At 42.4% G+C, this 17,111-nt stretch overlaps 2 protein-coding genes across 3 annotated transcripts in view; both read left to right on the top strand.

Moving 5' to 3' along the window:
- The first annotated feature begins 970 nt into the window (after nt 1-970).
- Nucleotides 971-7,285, top strand: skor1b (SKI family transcriptional corepressor 1b). The gene is made up of 7 exons (XM_031562418.2): nt 971-2,785; nt 3,546-3,651; nt 3,770-3,844; nt 4,767-4,841; nt 5,175-5,249; nt 5,882-5,947; nt 6,505-7,285. Exons 1-7 carry the CDS (start codon nt 998-1,000, stop codon nt 6,600-6,602), a joined length of 2,283 nt encoding a protein of 760 aa, XP_031418278.2. The 5' UTR covers nt 971-997; the 3' UTR covers nt 6,603-7,285.
- Nucleotides 7,286-12,585: 5,300 nt separating this feature from the next.
- The window catches only part of pias1b (protein inhibitor of activated STAT, 1b), a 40,958-nt gene continuing 36,432 nt past the window's right edge, over nt 12,586-17,111 (top strand). For both annotated transcript variants that reach the window (XM_012818712.3, XM_031564799.2), the window contains exon 1: nt 12,586-12,684. In XM_012818712.3, coding sequence (XP_012674166.2) covers nt 12,592-12,684 — 93 coding nt within the window. In that variant the 5' untranslated portion in view covers nt 12,586-12,591. The remainder of the gene's footprint in view (nt 12,685-17,111) is intronic.

Here is a 17,111-nt window from a genome sequence, read left to right as displayed (position 1 = left end):
TTTGATTACAAGTAACATTGCTAAAGGTGTTTTAGCAAGAATTGTTTTTTTTTTATGTTTCTTTATAACTGTGTTTTTGTTTATAACTTTGTGTGAAGACATAATAGCTTAAAGTGGGTAAGGTGTAATATATAACTTTTAGTAAAACCATGATAAAACACCTTCTATTATGCTAAAGAAATGGCCTGAAGTTTTATATTTATCGGTGATTTATATAGGCAGATTTAAAGATCGAATAATGCATGATAAAAATAGACTACCTCTAAAATAAAAATCTAGTGTGTTGGCTATTATTCATGATCAGGTATGCCAATTTAAACACGAAACTCCTTTTGAATCGCCTTAATTATACTTTAGTGTTTAAATGTTTTAGGCAAGGATAAACCTTGTAATTACAATGAAAGCAGCTTAGCGCGTCTTACCTTTTGCTTAAGCTCTTTGGCATCGTTCAAAGTCGGCTATATTTTCCTGCTGCGCCTCACCATCTTTGTTGACTCGATTCAGTTTCAAGATTCAAAGTAAGGTTGGTTGCTTTCGAGTAATAAATCATGAGCAAAGCTCACACTGCTTGTTCACATCACAAACCACGACAGGGAAAGTGATTTGCCAAAAATTCATGCAGGGAAATTGCCAATTGACGGGGGGACCTCAGCATTAAAACCATTTAATGGGACAGCTTAGAATTTCAAAGTTTGTAAAAGCCTGATTCAGATTCAACATCTGATTTGGATTAATAATCTTAAAAATAATATATTTAGAGTACAATTAATAGTTTTGAGGTAGTTATTGCTATAACACATTGGAACACATTGTTGTTATTATTATTATAATTATTGTTGTTGTTATTTTTATTATATGTTTGGCGTTGCATATATTATTCAGTGGTGACTGTAGGCCTATTTCATTAGCCTAATTAAAGGACAAAAACAATGTGCAGAATACACAATAATTTCGTCAGGTCCATAATTTTTTAAAGAAAAAGGGGGGAGACGTTCTCATGTCGATGTTTTACCTCATGACTGGATTGACTCATGTAATATTCGCTGTTCACAGGTTTCCAGGAATGGAATCAATTCCGAGTCAGCTGCCAGCCGCACGAGACTCCAGCTGCTCCCCGACTTCCAAGCAAGAGCTGCAATCCTACACGGGCCCGGTGCTGAAGCCTAACCAAGTCAGCGAGACCTCTCTGTATGGAATACCCATAGTCTGTCTAGTCATAGATGGCCAAGAGAGACTCTGTCTTGCCCAAATATCCAACACCCTTCTGAAGCATTACAGCTACAACGAGATACACAACCGACGCGTGGCCCTTGGTATTACCTGCGTGCAGTGCACGCCAGTCCAGCTCGAGATCCTGCGGCGTGCAGGGGCTATGCCTATATCCTCCCGGCGTTGTGGGATGATCACCAAACGCGAGGCAGAAAGGCTGTGTAAATCTTTCCTCGGGGCTCACGCACCGCCAAAATTACCTGAAAATTTCGCCTTTGACGTAACCCATGAATGCGCTTGGGGAAGTCGGGGTAGCTTCATTCCAGCTAGGTACAACAGCTCTAGAGCTAAATGTATAAAATGTTCGTTTTGTAACATGTATTTCTCTCCGAACAAATTCATATTTCACTCGCATCGCACTCCAGAATCTAAGTACACACAGCCCGATGCTGCTAACTTTAATTCATGGAGACGTCATCTCAAATTATCCGACAAAAATTCAGCTGACGATGTGACACACGCTTGGGAAGATGTCAAGGCCATGTTCAATGGCGGCAGCCGGAAAAGGACGCTGCCATCCAGTGGGCCAGGGAGGTCTTCCCCGTCCAAAGCCCCAGGACCCCGCGGACAGCCCCACAGAGAGTCTCCTGAGGTTCCACACAAAGCCATGAGATGCGAGGACGATCAGGCCGGGGTGGTTCCAACAAGCATGCGCAGCTATCCCGTTATCCCCGTGCCCAGCAAAGGCTTTGGGATGCTGCAGAAGATCCCGCCACCGCTCTTTCCCCACCCCTACGGATTCCCTGCTTTTGGACTGTGTCAAAAGAAAGAGGACGGCATGGTGATGGGAGAGCCAAATAAAACGAACCTTTCAGGTATGTTTTGGCCCGGGACGAAAGACAGTGGTTATCCGTCGTTTCCCATGTTTTGGCCCACAACCGGCGGCCTCTCCATGCCGCCCTACTCCCAGTCACACCCTAAACCGCCCTCGGAGCTTCTATGCCCCAGACCAAATGAAGTTGACGTCTCGGAGCCAAATGACCGAGGCGCAAACACACCCAAGGAGAGCGGTTTAGACAGTGAGCGATGCTCAAGCACACAGTCCCTCCGCATCGAAGATGACAAGTCTGGCGATGACAGCCGCTCGGTAGATGGAGCGGCCGACACTCCCCGGAAGATGAGCTACGTATCGGCTTTCAGACCTGTGGTGAAAGACACGGAGAGCATCGCCAAGCTGTACGGAAATAGAGGGTCGTACGCAGGGGCTCGGCCTGGCTACCTGTCACCTGATATCCTGAGCGAAAGTTCAAGTTACAGGTCGGTCTCTCCGGATGTGGACAGCGCGGATGACCCGGATGTGGACGTAGAGTCAAACAAGGCACAGGAGGAGGACTCTTTCCCCCTGTCAGGTGACGGTCATCAGAGCCCCCTTGGCTCGACAACTCAAGATGTGGACGTGAGGGGCGTGGAGTCAGAGGGTGACAGGACCAAGTCGAGCGAGGCGCGGTCGACAGAAGCTGACAGAGAGAGCAAACAACTGCCAATAGAAACCAACAGAATTGCAGCGATATATGAGGTAGGCCTATGTACACGGAAACACACAGAGAGCGAGAGAGAGAGAGAGACACTTTAAAGGTTCTGTGTTTTTTTTTCAGATTTGCTGATTTATTGTTTGTCTACTTTGTCATAATGTCATAGCTCATGAATAATAATACTAACAGTAACCAATATGAATAAAAATTACCAATTTAAACGTTAAAAAACATGGATAGTAGGGGCTTACAAAACGGTTGTAACACGCTTCAACAAATGTAATTGTATGATCCTTTGAAATTAAAGTGCGCACGAGAAACGTCAAGAGTTATATTTCATGCCGCCTTAAATGCAGTCTTCTGATGTCTAGAGGGTTATCCGCAATAATGAGGAATACAACTTTAATTTATTTTAATTGGGTCACGGGGACGCGTGATATTCTTTATGTGGATTGGGGATCATTTGAAACAGGTCGCCTGGGTGGTATATTTCACGCGAGAGAAGGATAGAGAAGGGGAGTTGAAATTGGAAATAGCCCTCTCAAAGCACTAAGATAATTATAATTTTTTTTCCCTATGTATTGTGGTTAATTTTACAGGTGTATGCAAATGAAAGAAATGGCCTCGTGCAACGAATGAGCACCCCGTGTACATTTGGATCATCAGTTAATTACCAACGCGATCCTCGGGAATCAAATGGTAGGGGGTCACTGTCTACAAATGATTCTAGATATTTATTGTGCATATTAAAAAAAGACTGGTCATAATGTATGTCAATTTTGTTCGAATGTGCATGTTATAGAGACGCGCGAGGAGGAGCCGTCTTCTACTGTGGACGAAATCGAACCTAAAAGTTTCCACCAAGACCATGGCGCTCTGTCAGAGGGAAACCAAAGAGAACCCGATGCAGGTGAGTCAGTGTATCTATCCGTTCATCCATCCTCTCTCTCTTGTCATCTCACCCAAACAACTGGCCAAATCTAGAGCTGTCATTGTGGAATGAAATTAATCCTTTAACCTTTACGCAGGTGAGGAGACGACCCGCTGTAACGATGGCAGTGCCTCGCTGATCGGAAACAGAGATATAGGAAGCATGGCCAAAGGTAAGGGATTTGTGAACATACCGTTGATGCTAGTTCTAATATATTTCTTGAGTTATCATAGCATTGCATTTTTCTTCAATCCAACTTTTGGTTCGTTTGTCACCTACGTTTCATTCACGAGTCTATTGAAGAACACTACGCGTACCATTTTCTTCGTTGGTAGTGGAAAACTGAACTAAACACCCTTATTGTCCTACATAGTGATAGTACACGCCGTTAAACAACGGAGTTAGAGGTGAACCCAGGTCACTTAACTTTGGCAGCAAATCTCGTTTCCAGTTAAGCTGGACAATCCCCAGAGATAATACGCACGGCGAGCCTCTTGAATTCACTCCACGACCCAGCTAAGTAGTTGTAAATATGGCCGAAGGCAAGATTATCCGATTTAGGCCGCTGAGGAATGGACGGACACAAGGTCCAAATGCCACCGATTAAATCTTCAATTACTAGATTTACCAAATGGACCTACTTACCCAAGGAGAAGTCTTTAACCCAGCCATCAGCTGTACCCACATGTACCCAAGAGGTTAATATGTACTTACAGCCGAAATAGAGCAGTAGGTGTGTTTGCATTTCAGACAGAACTTAATGTGTAAAGAGTTCACCAAAAATTCAATAAAATGCCATATTTACCAAAATACCATACCAAATACACATTTGCGATGTTAATTAAAAATACATTTATTTTGATTATATTTTATTGTAGGTGTTGTATTTGGTTATTAAAAAAGAATGGTATATCAAGTTAAATTACTAAATGAGAGCGAAATCAAGGCATTTAATATTACACATCAACACTACGTGTAAGAGGGGATTGATGCTCTTCAAGGTTTTGGCTATTTGAAATTTAACTCGACAAATGGTTTGGATATAGAGTGCAAAACAATTTAAAAAAAATACATTTCCCCTTGTATTTTCACAGAGGACTTGAAGAAACAACTAGTTGAGCAGGTGGAGCTTCGTAAGAAACTGGAGCGTGAATTCCAAACTTTGAAAGGTGTGACCCATTTCTGACTTTAAGTCTTTAAAAGTGGCCTATAACACAAGCATCATACATGTCACCAAAGTCTTATCGGTTGCTAAGGCTAATTCGCCAATTATTAATTGGTATTGTAAATTCAATTTCCATGTATTTTATCACATTATAATGTCAAAGGCGTTTCTATTAATAAATTAAACTAAGGCGATAGATAACATTCTACTTCAGATCTTAAGTTTTTGCAGTGAGGTAGAGTGACCATGAGCGTAATCATTTGGACCTCTGTAAGAAAGGCATTTAGCGGGACCTTTATGGAACTTTGTTGTAATGATTGTACTATTTGCTCCTCAGATAATTTTCAAGACCAGATGAAAAGAGAGCTGTCCTACCGGGAGGAGATGGTTCAGCAGCTGCAGATAGTTCGAGGTGAGAGACACAACTGTAATTTACTGGGATCTGGATCAAATTGCCTGCCACTCTTTCCAAGGAAAACCTGGAGGATAAAGTTACTATTATAAATTACATTGAATTTCTATGGGCGTTTCAACAGCATACAGCCTTGGTTTGTGACACCAGTGTTAAGAAAAATAAATCGTGTTTTTTTTTTTTTTTAATTATGTATTTGAACTTATGACCTTATACGAGTATGGGTGTATTTAACCAAATAATACAATTAAAAAGCAGTGACTTAATGAAAAGGGAAACCAAAGGGAAACAAAAAATGAAGGTTAATGTTTGATATTTTAGTGAGAATCAGAGATCAGTTTATGCACCTCATTGGTGTAGATAATTATCAACACAAAACGAATTTATCCGGGGCTGATATTTTCATCTTAATTAATGAACTCCACAAAGCAAACTAATTTATCCGGGGCTGATATTTTCATCTTAATGAATGAACTCCACAAAGCAAACTAAATTAAGGGCCATGCCACTAAAAACAGACATATTTATATATATTACACATGATTATATATTATATTATATTAAATTATATTATATTATATTCCTTATTAGTTGATCTCATCCCTGAGCTCTCCTCTGTTTCCCCTGCTTAGATACTCTATGCAGCGAGTTGGACCATGAGAGAAAGGCTCGTTATGCTATACAGCAGAAGTTAAAAGGTAATGGCTAACTCCGCTGGTGGAGATCAGTGTCCCAGCTTTATCATGGCGACAGCTAGGTGACTGCAAAATCTGTAGTGTTAGGTTCTATCCAAACAGAGATGACAATAGTGATGACAACAGGTCCTCTTGTGGGGATATTAATGGCCAGCCATTCTGCAGTATTAGAGGAACACTTGTGCCCTGTTCTTAATGAAATCTGATTGGATTTTGGCTGGACAAAGTTGCCATGCGATAAAGTTTTTTTTTTTTTTTTTTTTTTTACATTTCTAACCCTTCAGTTAGAGCCACATCTTTTTTGTCTCCCAAGGATGTGTGTGTGTGTGTGTGCGTGTGTGTGTGTGCATAATGACCGCTGTGCTATGTATGTGACGTGGAGATGTGTGCTTGCATAACGACTGCTGTGCTATGTATGTGATGTGGAGCCTTCAGCCACCTCCAGGCTAGTAGAGCCCTCCCCCCCCCCCACTTAATCAGAGCTCTTTCTAGACACACGTGTCTCAGATAAATAAGCTGGTTCTCTTATGAGTAATCAAGAGCAACCACTTTCTTCCTAGAAGCTCACGACGCGTTGCACCATTTCTCCTGTAAGATGCTGACCCCGCGCCACTGTACTGGAACCTGCACCTTCAAGCCCCCCCTACTGCCCCCCTGACCGGCGGAACCCCTGCCCGCCTCAGGAACCAAACCTCCGGGTGGTGGACCGCGTGGGAGAGGAACCTTCCTGCCTGGAAACCTCCACTGATTTTCAGCCGGAACCACACCTAACCCCAACCGCGCCACGGGGCACCGCACCGCACCGCACCACACCGCACCCAGTGATATCTGTATAAAGACAGATGTGTGTCCATTAGTGTTGTAGCTCCAGACCTTGTGTTAAAACCCAGCTCAGTTCATTTTGAGAGACAGAAACTGAGACTTGTTTTCAGACACAATGTAAGTATTTGTATAATCTATATATGAAGCTGAAGACTTCCACAGTGAATACACTGAACAAAGAACACCGTCACCTCTAGAAATCTGTTTATATATGAAGTGGCTATGTGCAATGCATATGAAAATATACATAAACGTATATCTATATTTCTGTATCCTGTGACACTTTTTGTTGGTGGAATGTTAGAGCAATCTAAATAGGTGGTTTAGTTATTTATGTATTTTTACATTTTTATTTAATCTTATTTATTTTCCCCATCTCTGTCTTTTGTTGTCATCTGCAACTTTGTATAATATGAATGTAAAGCACTTTAAACAGGCAACCCAACTGATTCAAATGTGTATTAAAATATGCTCTTTGGAAATACCTGGTTATTATTTGTTTTCATTGGTGACTAAACGACTTGCAGGCTTTATCATTTTTTTTTTACATTCATAGATACATGCAAGCTTTTATTCAGGAACTGTAAATAAAATAAAATATGAATTGATATTAAAAGTTAGGATAACACTGGTATTCACTGGTTCAACTAGTATTGCTTGTGTAATTAGAGACATTAAGCTTAAATTAAATCATCATTAATATCATAGCAGGACTGGTACAATGACAAAAGGCATACCTCACAGAATATCAATTTTTAGCACAATTTACTCAGTCAGTGTGGGTTTCATACCAGCGTTTTTGCGGAATGCACTTGGCTCTGAGCGATCCGAGGGAGAACCCAATGAAGAAGCCATTCGGTATTATTGTAACTTCTCATATGCATGTACAATAGGCTACCTGAGTGCTTCAAACTCAAGTCATGAGCTGTTAATACCTGCAATCCATTACTCTCATGGAAGCCAGAGTAAGTGGTAGGTTAAATCCTTTCAGCATAGCCTGCTTTTTACCTTTTGAAAGTGACAACTCCAGGCATTCCACAGTCCTGAGGAATGTGCGGCGCAGTTATTCAAATGTACTTGGATTTGTATGTCTCGCTTGTAAGACAAGCGACTGTGTCAAAATGTCTTAATGAGGCTCCCTGTGTTACTGATGGTTGTTTTAGGGGTGAAAACAACATTCTTTGATAGACGGCATCAATAAAATGACTTCATAGTACATACTTCAAAAAAATGGTCACCAATAAAACCGTGAATTAAACAAACGACCACCTGTAGGTTACAGGTACAAAACGATACAAGAGCGACATCTACAGCACAATCTCTAAATTGCGTACTATAATAGAAATGCCTCCTTCAGTCGCACCAATCTAGGCCGTCGATTTGGACACAATGTAGGCATATAGGTTCACGGATAACCCTCTTAATGTAAAAACAATTTATCTGATTTGTTGACCGAGAGTATATCAATACATGAAAGTACATGAAAATGAACTAGGTTCCAAAAGTATGCTACCAGTTTTTTTTCGAGAAAATGAGGGGGAGAAGTAGCAGAGAGAGAGAGGGAGAGGGAGAGGGAGAGAGAGAGAGAGAGAGACATTTGCAACCTGGAACCATAGCTGATATCCACCACAAATCAGAAAATCAGACCAAATCAACTTGTCCTCAATCATAAAGCTGAAAAAGCAAAACCAACACAACGCTGTGCTATTGTAAACAATAATATATCGCCACCTTCTGGTGAATATAGAATATCACACTAACACAGAAATGCTGCATCCACTCATTTTAATTCTATTTCATTTTACAAGACCCAAAGCCTAGAATAATAAAGATCTGAAACCTCATTCACTCATTCAACAGCAGTTCTTGAAAATAAGTTATTTATCTAACTAAATCAATTAATTTGAATTACACGGGAAGTTGGTCTGTCTTTTTTTACCATAGTTTTGAAACTAACAACCAGAAGTCATAGTGTATTTTGAGACTAAGTGTCATGGCTTAAGAACATTAAAAGTCAGCAAAAAAGACTAAGGTTTCATTTACTAAGTATTTGCCAAGATTGTATTAAAAATGAAACAACACCCATACATAGCTGTAAATGAAACCGAGAATGAGAATGAGGGAAGATCTTTGATGGTTTCAAAATTCCCAGAGCTCTATGATGAGCCAAACCAGAGACACAGCCCGCCTCGTCATGAACACACAGACGAAAAACAGCCAGCTTGACACAAACCTAACCTTTAAGATGAACACACTAATACTGAAAAACACAAGTGAGAGGTGTGGGTGAGGACCTGTAGTCCTGAGACCACGCAACGGGTTGAAGTTGAGATCACTTCCTTAGCATTTTCAAATAAAGCGTCTTTCTAACATTTCTACCATCCAATGCCAAGGATACATTTACTAACTACTAACTAACTAACTAAAGTGAATTTTTTCAGTCTAGATTTCCAGTTTCAAATGTTATTGTGTTAACAGTGAGCAGTGATAAGATGTGTGAATTTACTGGGATTTCCAGCCATAGGCCATCACTGCCACTCATATGGTCACGTTTGCAAAGGCTAGCTAGAAGCAGAAGAGATACCTGGTCCTTGTTGAGTCACTGCTATGATCTGTAACTTCTGCTTTTCACCTCTGTGGTACAATGCCCACATGAGACACGAGCAACAAGAGCGAAGAAAGGCATCAAGCTGAGGCTTGTCAGGGCCTTTGGGATCGGAACATCACTACAGAGCAAGTAGTGCTCACAAGGTAGCTTCTGCTGCTTTGAAGGATTACTTTTATAAATAGTTTCCTTTTTTAGCGCAAGAATCTTGTAAGTATTGTAGCATCTTTGGGTTCTTTTGAAGTGACGAGTTGGCAGTATTGCTTTTGATTTGACTGGAAGCCTTTTATTTTGACACACTCTAAACCACAGTTACACGTACACTTATACCCTAACCCTTTACAGAGCATGACACACAGACAAAAAGAAAAACGACCACACACACTTCGACACGAAAGGGATACACAACCTGACCGCTAGAGCACAAACACCACACAACACCCGATGCATGCTGGGACGCTATGCCTACTGGGAGTCTCACCCAGAAGTTCCATTAGCCAACCCCTAACACCCTACACCCCCACCTCCCGCTCCAAGTGGCTAGTTGTCCCCAGCAACCCACAACAAGGTCCCTGAGGTGTTGGGGAATACGATCAGGACACGGTCGCCTCCAGCACAACCACAAGCCTTGGCAGCGCAGAGGCTCGTGGAACAGTGCAGGAAAACAGCTTTTCCAGCAGCTCTGCACGGCCCCCGCTGTGGTCGCTGCAGAGGTGAGGTGGTGGCTTAGTGGGTCGCCTCTCCCCAGTCACTGTCCTCCAGGTCCGCCGGGTGCCTCGTACTGACTAAGGGCAGCGGCTCCGCCTCAGCCAGGACCGCTGTCAGGGTCCATGGTGCGCTCAGGCGGAGGTGCTCCCAAGGCCCCGGAGCCCCCGGTCAAAGGCTTAGAGGGTGAGCTTCTCCTGCATTGTAACGTCAAAGGTGGGGTACCCAGGCTCCTGTGGTGGCCAAGATCTGTCTGGCCGAATCGGTGCTGCAGTGCTCTCTCGATGTCCACTCCACTTGCTGGAGGTCCGTGAGAATCTGCAGGGCCTTGCGAGGGACGACCAGGACCCCCGTCTCCTCCACCGATCACGCGCTGAATTTGGCTGCCAGCCGTACCTGAATGAGGTGCGTCTCAGGTACACAAACTAACATACATACACACGACTAGCACCGTTATCAAACACCATAACACACAGACGACAAGATTTCACACTTCGACTAAACACAAAAGGGATACACAAGGGATACACAACCTGACTGCTACAGCACAGACAATATAACAACACAACACCTGATGCATGCTGGGAAGCCATGCAACAGTCTCTCACCCGGAGGTTCTGTTAGCCCACCCCCAACACACTGCAGTACTAGCAACTGTTTTAAAGCAGCAATAAGGAGTTCTGTTCCAAAACTAGCAAGCTAACTACCTACAAGGCATGCAAAAAACTTGCACACAACAGCCCAGTTGACACTGATAGAAGCTTGCCAACACACTAGCTGATGTCTTTTGGCAATATAGCTGGCAATGTCATGCTATGAAAGCTTTTCTTCCATTTTTTGCAGGGTGTTCCAGCCCGGAACACAGAACTACATAGGGCATATCCTGGATGGCTAGTGAGAAAGACACAGGTGTTTATCTGTCCTTCACATAACCATATGTTATCAAAATGAATTTGAGGATGGTACCAAAACAGGTTGCCTATAAAACTGTACCTCAAAAAGTGTCAAATTGTTGCATAGTGTTAGTTTAAAGACCCTCCCTCCTCCAAGTTTTGAACCTTGTTAGTATGTCCGTATGGTGTTTTTTATACACAACATATCATGACCGGGATAAGCAGTCAACGCCATGGCTGAATATTTCCACCTTGAAACTGCAGTGTACAAAAAACACGGAATCAGACAGCTTGGGTTTCATACGTCACATTCATACCTAAGTAATCAATCCTGGAGAAGGGCTTTTTATATCATTGTTTCATACATCATCATATTTCGACACAGGGGGAACAGACAGTGTCCTTGAAGAAATAAGAACCAAAATCTGATAAAATTCCATATAGATTATAGTCTGAAAATGTTCCATAGAGATGGGTGGGTATTAACCCAGCTGTTTGGTCAATTAGGGATATTAGCAATATAGGTCCTGATTCAGATACATTCCTATGAAATCAGTCTAAAAATATTTTTTGTATTTGTTAGAAGATATGCTGCATTTTGATGTATTTTGTCAGGTCATGTGAATAAGGTCGTGGGACAAGTGGACAGTCACACAGGCTCATAACGAGGGAAAGGATGGAGGCTCATCTCTCATCTCCACTGGGTTTGGCTGTGATAGGGCCCTGTTCTGGGTTTGGCTGTGACATTACAAGGCTACAAGGCTCTATCTTTGGCTTGCAGTCCTGTGAGCTGTTTGTGACATGATCTAATCACATTCAGTGCACCATGGCATCACACTCATTAGCCATGCACCACGCCTAGATGGGAAAAAAGGGATATTTTCCCGACCACATTGAACGCAGTGAATGTGTGTTGGTCGTGCAAGGCTAACTGCACCATGTGACACTAAGATGTTAGGTCGACAAATATAGCTGTACAAAAAAAAAAGGCAGTTATCATGTTAAATCATCAGTCATCAATTCTAAGCTAAACTGGGCTAATAGATTTGTCCTGAGACTGTGAACTGCCATCCCCTGACACCAAACCAAACCACCTCTACTTTTAATTCAGACATTAAATTCTTCAGAATCCAAAAAATAGACTAATTTATGTGGCAGACAAATTAATTAGTAGGCTGTAATGGTGCGTTCAAGACTGGTGAACTTTGGGAACTTTAGGCTTCTGAAAAACGTGCGGTCACCTGATGAACTCGGAAAACAATATAGATGCCAGCAGAAACATCTGCGTGCATGACCTCTGAAGCATGCATGCAAATATTTTTGTCCAAGTCTGAGCTTGTATTTACCCAATTTCTGATGTGTCATGAACGCTGCCATCTGCCAGGGCCACTTTTTCTGAATTAATTGGTAACTGACAATGTAGCAAATTATTTTGTCAATATATAACTCATTCTAATAAAGCTTGATGGTTGGAAATTAATTTCTAACTTACTATGCTTGACATTTATTTTTTAAACAGTACCATCATGAGTTTATGGTGAGAATAGCCTGCATAGCCAGACTCCGTGTGCAAGTAGGCATACAGCCTTTTGCTTGTTCAAATTAAGGCGCTTCTTTTGAATATGTGCGTGAGCACGTTAGCATGCCTTCACGTGCTGTGGGCACATCGCGCCTGCGCCAAGAGTAACAAGATGGCGGAGAGTGGGGAACTGAAGGTAAAGCGCAGCCCGAAAATTGCTATTGATACAATCACTTAATGTCATTCTATTGTCAGCTTGGTGGTATCTAAAATCCTCCACGTGTTCTTTAAAAGAGTTGATACTTTGGTATGGCGCCAGAAATATATTTTGAACAGTTCCACTCACAGCATGGGAGGTCATTGTTATTGTTGTGATGTTGAGTCGGCTGTCGCTTGCCAGCTAGCTTTTGCTAACTGAGGAAGCTTAGCTGTGCAGCTAGGTAGCTAACTAACCCTGGTAGGCACTGGGGTTAGCCAACCAGCTTGCAACCCAGCTATTTGTTTAAGCAAGTCCCCAACTTCTTAGTATTCTTGAATAGCATTAAAGTTATTTGAATATACAGTGATTCAGTGTGCGGTTCATTGTCACGAATCCTTCGCTTGCCATAATGAAAGAAGGTCTATGGGGCGTAGGAAAGTCTATATTACAGATATTGTTACCTTTCTAGACAGTTAGCTTAGTAGCCCGTAGGTGGTGCGTAGGCTAGCCAGCTGGGTAGCTTGTTAGTCCTCAAATAAATTGAGAAATATCGGCTAAGTTACACATTACAGAACCGAAGTTACAGATTCACTTGCCATGACCGATCACTGTGGCGCGAGGTGTTTGGTGTTGTTGTTAGCGAACGTTAGTTCTGTCTCTGTCACGAAGTGCTGAGTCTGGTCCTTACTTGTGATAGAAGACGATATTCATATTTGATATGCAATGTTTTGTCCAGCAGCCGGGTGTATTTTCATTGATGTCGGAATCCATCGTTAGACGAATGTGATTCGATCTTAAGGGTGGTTCCTAGATACATTTATTTACCTTTTGCCTAACGCTACCATATTACTGGCGAAAGCTGAGCACGCTGTTCTGTTGACAAGAGGATTACGCTGTCTATGTCCTCCATAGAGAGCCGTGTGTTACACAGTCTTTTGTGACGAGATGGTTGCTGTTTTTAGCGGAATTTCGAGTAAATGTTGAAAATGTATGGTTTACTCAGAGCAGTAGTAGCTGCTACGATGAAAGTGAATGAAGAAGAAAAAGCGTTGGTTTCATTTTGTGCTGGTATTTGGTTTGAGTTCGCTTAGGCAGGGTTATGCTTTATTGTACATAGGCTGGTAGAGTTAAGCTTAACTCGTATGCCAACCTGACGTAGGGTGTTTGTGTTTGTCACTGTCATTACCATCAATTCGCCTCGGCAGCAGTGCTAAATGTGTGAGGTTTCAGTTGTCAAAGTTCCTCTTTGTGGTGGGAATGTGAGATCAGTTGTTCAGGTTTGTTAACACTGGCCTAACGTAGAGCTACAAGCTCTATCAACTTGACAATTCTAGTTAACCAAGGAGACGTTTTTGCTTTTAAAAACATGCCTTATTGTTGACAGAGCGATGGACCGCACTGTACCAAGAGGATATTGTTTTACAATCAGTTGTTGCACTGATCTGTATGAGATAGTGAAAGATGTTATGCCCATGGTGTGAATGGTGAGATGTTGTCTGTAAAAATGGCCTTTTCACACATTGTCTGTATTCAAGGATGTAGCGTAAACAATAAGGCCTATTTTATGGTAATGACTTTTGTCCACTTGTGTGGTGCTTGAGTGTCGACCGCAGGTTTGTTATGCATAGTGTCTACACACAGACTCACTGACACAGTATCTCTACCCTGTCCTTGTTTGTTATGTTGGTTTTAAGTTGAAGGTGTTGTAGCTGCTCTTTTAGAAATCTGATATTGTGTTTAAATGTCACTGTAGAAGAACTCCTAATGAAAACCAAGTGCTAATGTAAAAAAAAAGTTGTCTTCAGGGTTGTAACATAGTGTTTGCTTCACAGACCTTCACAGTCCTGATTTACTAGGCTACGTTCTTTTGGATAATACTTTACGCTGTAACTCGTTGCCTGGCAAATGATAACGTTATTTAATCAATGTGCTTTTGACTGCTTAAGGCTGTTTGTGCGTTTGTCATAATAACATGGGGTTAGTTATGTGACACCTGTTTATGACTCATCTGTATGGAACAACACTGATCATATGAGTTTTTTTTAGTTTTTTTAACTCTGACGTAGTTACAGCAGCTCCTTAATAATGTGCAAGAGACTCATGTCTGCAGCATCCCTTTGCAGCACTGACTGAAGCGCTCCGTTCAGGTTCAGTTCGAAGTATTCTGTGGTTCGACAGTGTTTAGTTTAATCATATACTGTCTTGTCTTGGGCCTGGGCTACTTTTCTCCAGTCAAATCGTTACGCGATGAACAACTCGGGCTGCTAGGAAACCATCAGCCCTGGATGTTTTTGTTTGTGAGCTCCGTTAAGGACACTTTGTCCTCTCCGAGAGACAATCTAATGTCGAGCTGCTCTTCTTCTATCGGCCAATCGACTGGATCCCTCTCTCTCTGAGGGGAAGTTTGTTATGAGTCTTCACACACCAGATTAGACTCCTGTGGAGATCAGCACTTCCTCATAGCAAAACACACACACACACACACAGCAAGCAAAAGTGAAATTGGTTGCATAACTAGACGTCTGAAGGAATGTATGGTGTGATGACAGTCGCTTGTTTATTCGATGGGGCTGATGGTTTAGGCCTTGGTCGTTGCTCTGTCTGCACTATACAGCATGAAGGTGCATCGGTCACGACTTCAGGTTTTTTCATAGCTATTTTCATTTGATGGAGATAGTGAATGCAGAGTTAGACTGAAGGACTGAATATAGCTTTACTGTCAGCCTATATTTAGCATGTCTAATTTTGCTTTGGTGTGAACCACCCACCTTAACAACTGAACCACAGCTGGAAGCGTTTTTGAGCATCGCTTCAGGACGTGCATTGCCAGACTTAGTCATTTCACGTAACGTTAAATGTTGAGCTGCACCTCCAACAAGGCTTCTGCAGTTTTCGGAGTTGCGGGTTTGTCTGGAGCGGATTTGCACGTGACCGCACTAAAGCCAGTAATGAACCCAGCTCTGATGATGCCAACCTCCTGCTTTGCGTTTTGGTGTGAGATCTCTCATCGCTGTCATCTCCAGCCATGATGTCACTGCATATCTGCCCACGCGAGGGAGAAGCAGCAGCCAGCCCTGTTGGGACATTCCCTGTCCAATCCACCATGGGTTCCCCACCTCAAATCATCTGTTTGTTTATTTATGTATTTATTTGGGTGGAGGATGGATCAATGTGATGGACAGATTTGGTCTACAAGGTTCTTGTCCGTTTGGCACATTTCACAGGGATTTGTGTTAGATACAGCCCCTAAAAAATGGAGAAAAAAAACCTTGTGTGTGTTTTTTTGTTTTTAGGTTATGGGAGATCAGCACTTCACTCTCTCCCTTCATGATTGACAGGCAGATATCGTCATCATGTTATCAGTTGGTTGGGTCATATGTGGCTGTTGAGTATTGTTCCGTCACGCCCGTCTGGAACTCAGTTGGCTCCTTGTCTGATTGGCCAATACAGCAGACCTGTGTATCTGATTGGCTAATGTATTTAAGCAGACCTCTGTATCTGAAGGTGAAGTGGAGTATCATCATAAGTTCTCAAAAAGAAAAGTCGATTCAGAAGAGCTTGTAGCTCCTTGAAGACCTCCAAAGCCATTGGCAGTGCAGTGAGTGAATAAAACTATTTCCCCTGCGTGCCACAGGCATAATAGAGGCCAAGGACAGTGATGGAGTGAAAAGACTGAGTGATGAATCCGATGCAGCAGCTCCACATGGTGTGTGGTGGCCATGAACATTATTAAAGCTGAGAGGGTATCGCTGCGTTTGAGAGATATTTTTCTCTTTCTCTGCAATCGTTTGCAGCGCCACAGACCCCAGCAGCTTCACATATCTCCCTACAGCTCACATGCCTCCTGTTATCGAACCAGTGCTTCAACCAGGTACCGTTACTAGGGCCAATGATTTTCCGCGATAACGGAAAACGGACGGAATTCGCGGAATGAACACTTTGAAACGGAATTGCACCTTTGAAACGGAAACATCATTTTGTTCATACAAATCGGCCAAATTCCCCTGTATTTTGGGCTGCAAGGCTATATTTCTTTCAAATAAACACAACAACGATTGCAACGATGAACAAACATTAATTAAAGAACAAAACCACTGAGAAAATGTCACGTCTGCGCTGAACTCTGCTCCGGCCACGCCCCCCTTTTTCAACCGTTGACCCACAGATCTCCGCTAAAGCCACATTCACGCGCTCGTCTTCCCAATCGCATTTAAAACAAAAAATGTGTAGTCTTCTGTTCTGTTGATGGCTGGCAAACAACAATCTAAGAAGGGCACATATTATTCACTCATTTTAAGCCATCAATCTACCTCAGGGTGAACAAAATGAGCTGAAACGGAAAAAAAACGGAATTCACCAAATGTGAAACGGAAAATGCATTTTTTTGAAACGGAAAATCATTGGCTCTACGTTACACAGTTACC

The sequence above is a fragment of the Clupea harengus genome, chromosome 3 (genome assembly GCF_900700415.2).
Source record: "Clupea harengus chromosome 3, Ch_v2.0.2, whole genome shotgun sequence".
Classification (NCBI taxonomy): Eukaryota; Metazoa; Chordata; class Actinopteri; order Clupeiformes; family Clupeidae; genus Clupea; species Clupea harengus.
Note: the sequence above shows the minus strand (reverse complement) of the source record. Positions and strands in the feature narration are given on the sequence as shown.

Coding starts and splice junctions, on each gene's coding strand:
- skor1b (XM_031562418.2), top strand. CDS start 998: ATGTCGATGTTTTACCTCATGACTGGATTGACTCATGTAATATTCGCT. Junction 3,652..3,769: donor CCAAAGAGAACCCGATGCAG/GTGAGTCAGTGT, acceptor ACCTTTACGCAG/GTGAGGAGACGACCCGCTGT. Junction 5,250..5,881: donor GCAGCTGCAGATAGTTCGAG/GTGAGAGACACA, acceptor TCCCCTGCTTAG/ATACTCTATGCAGCGAGTTG.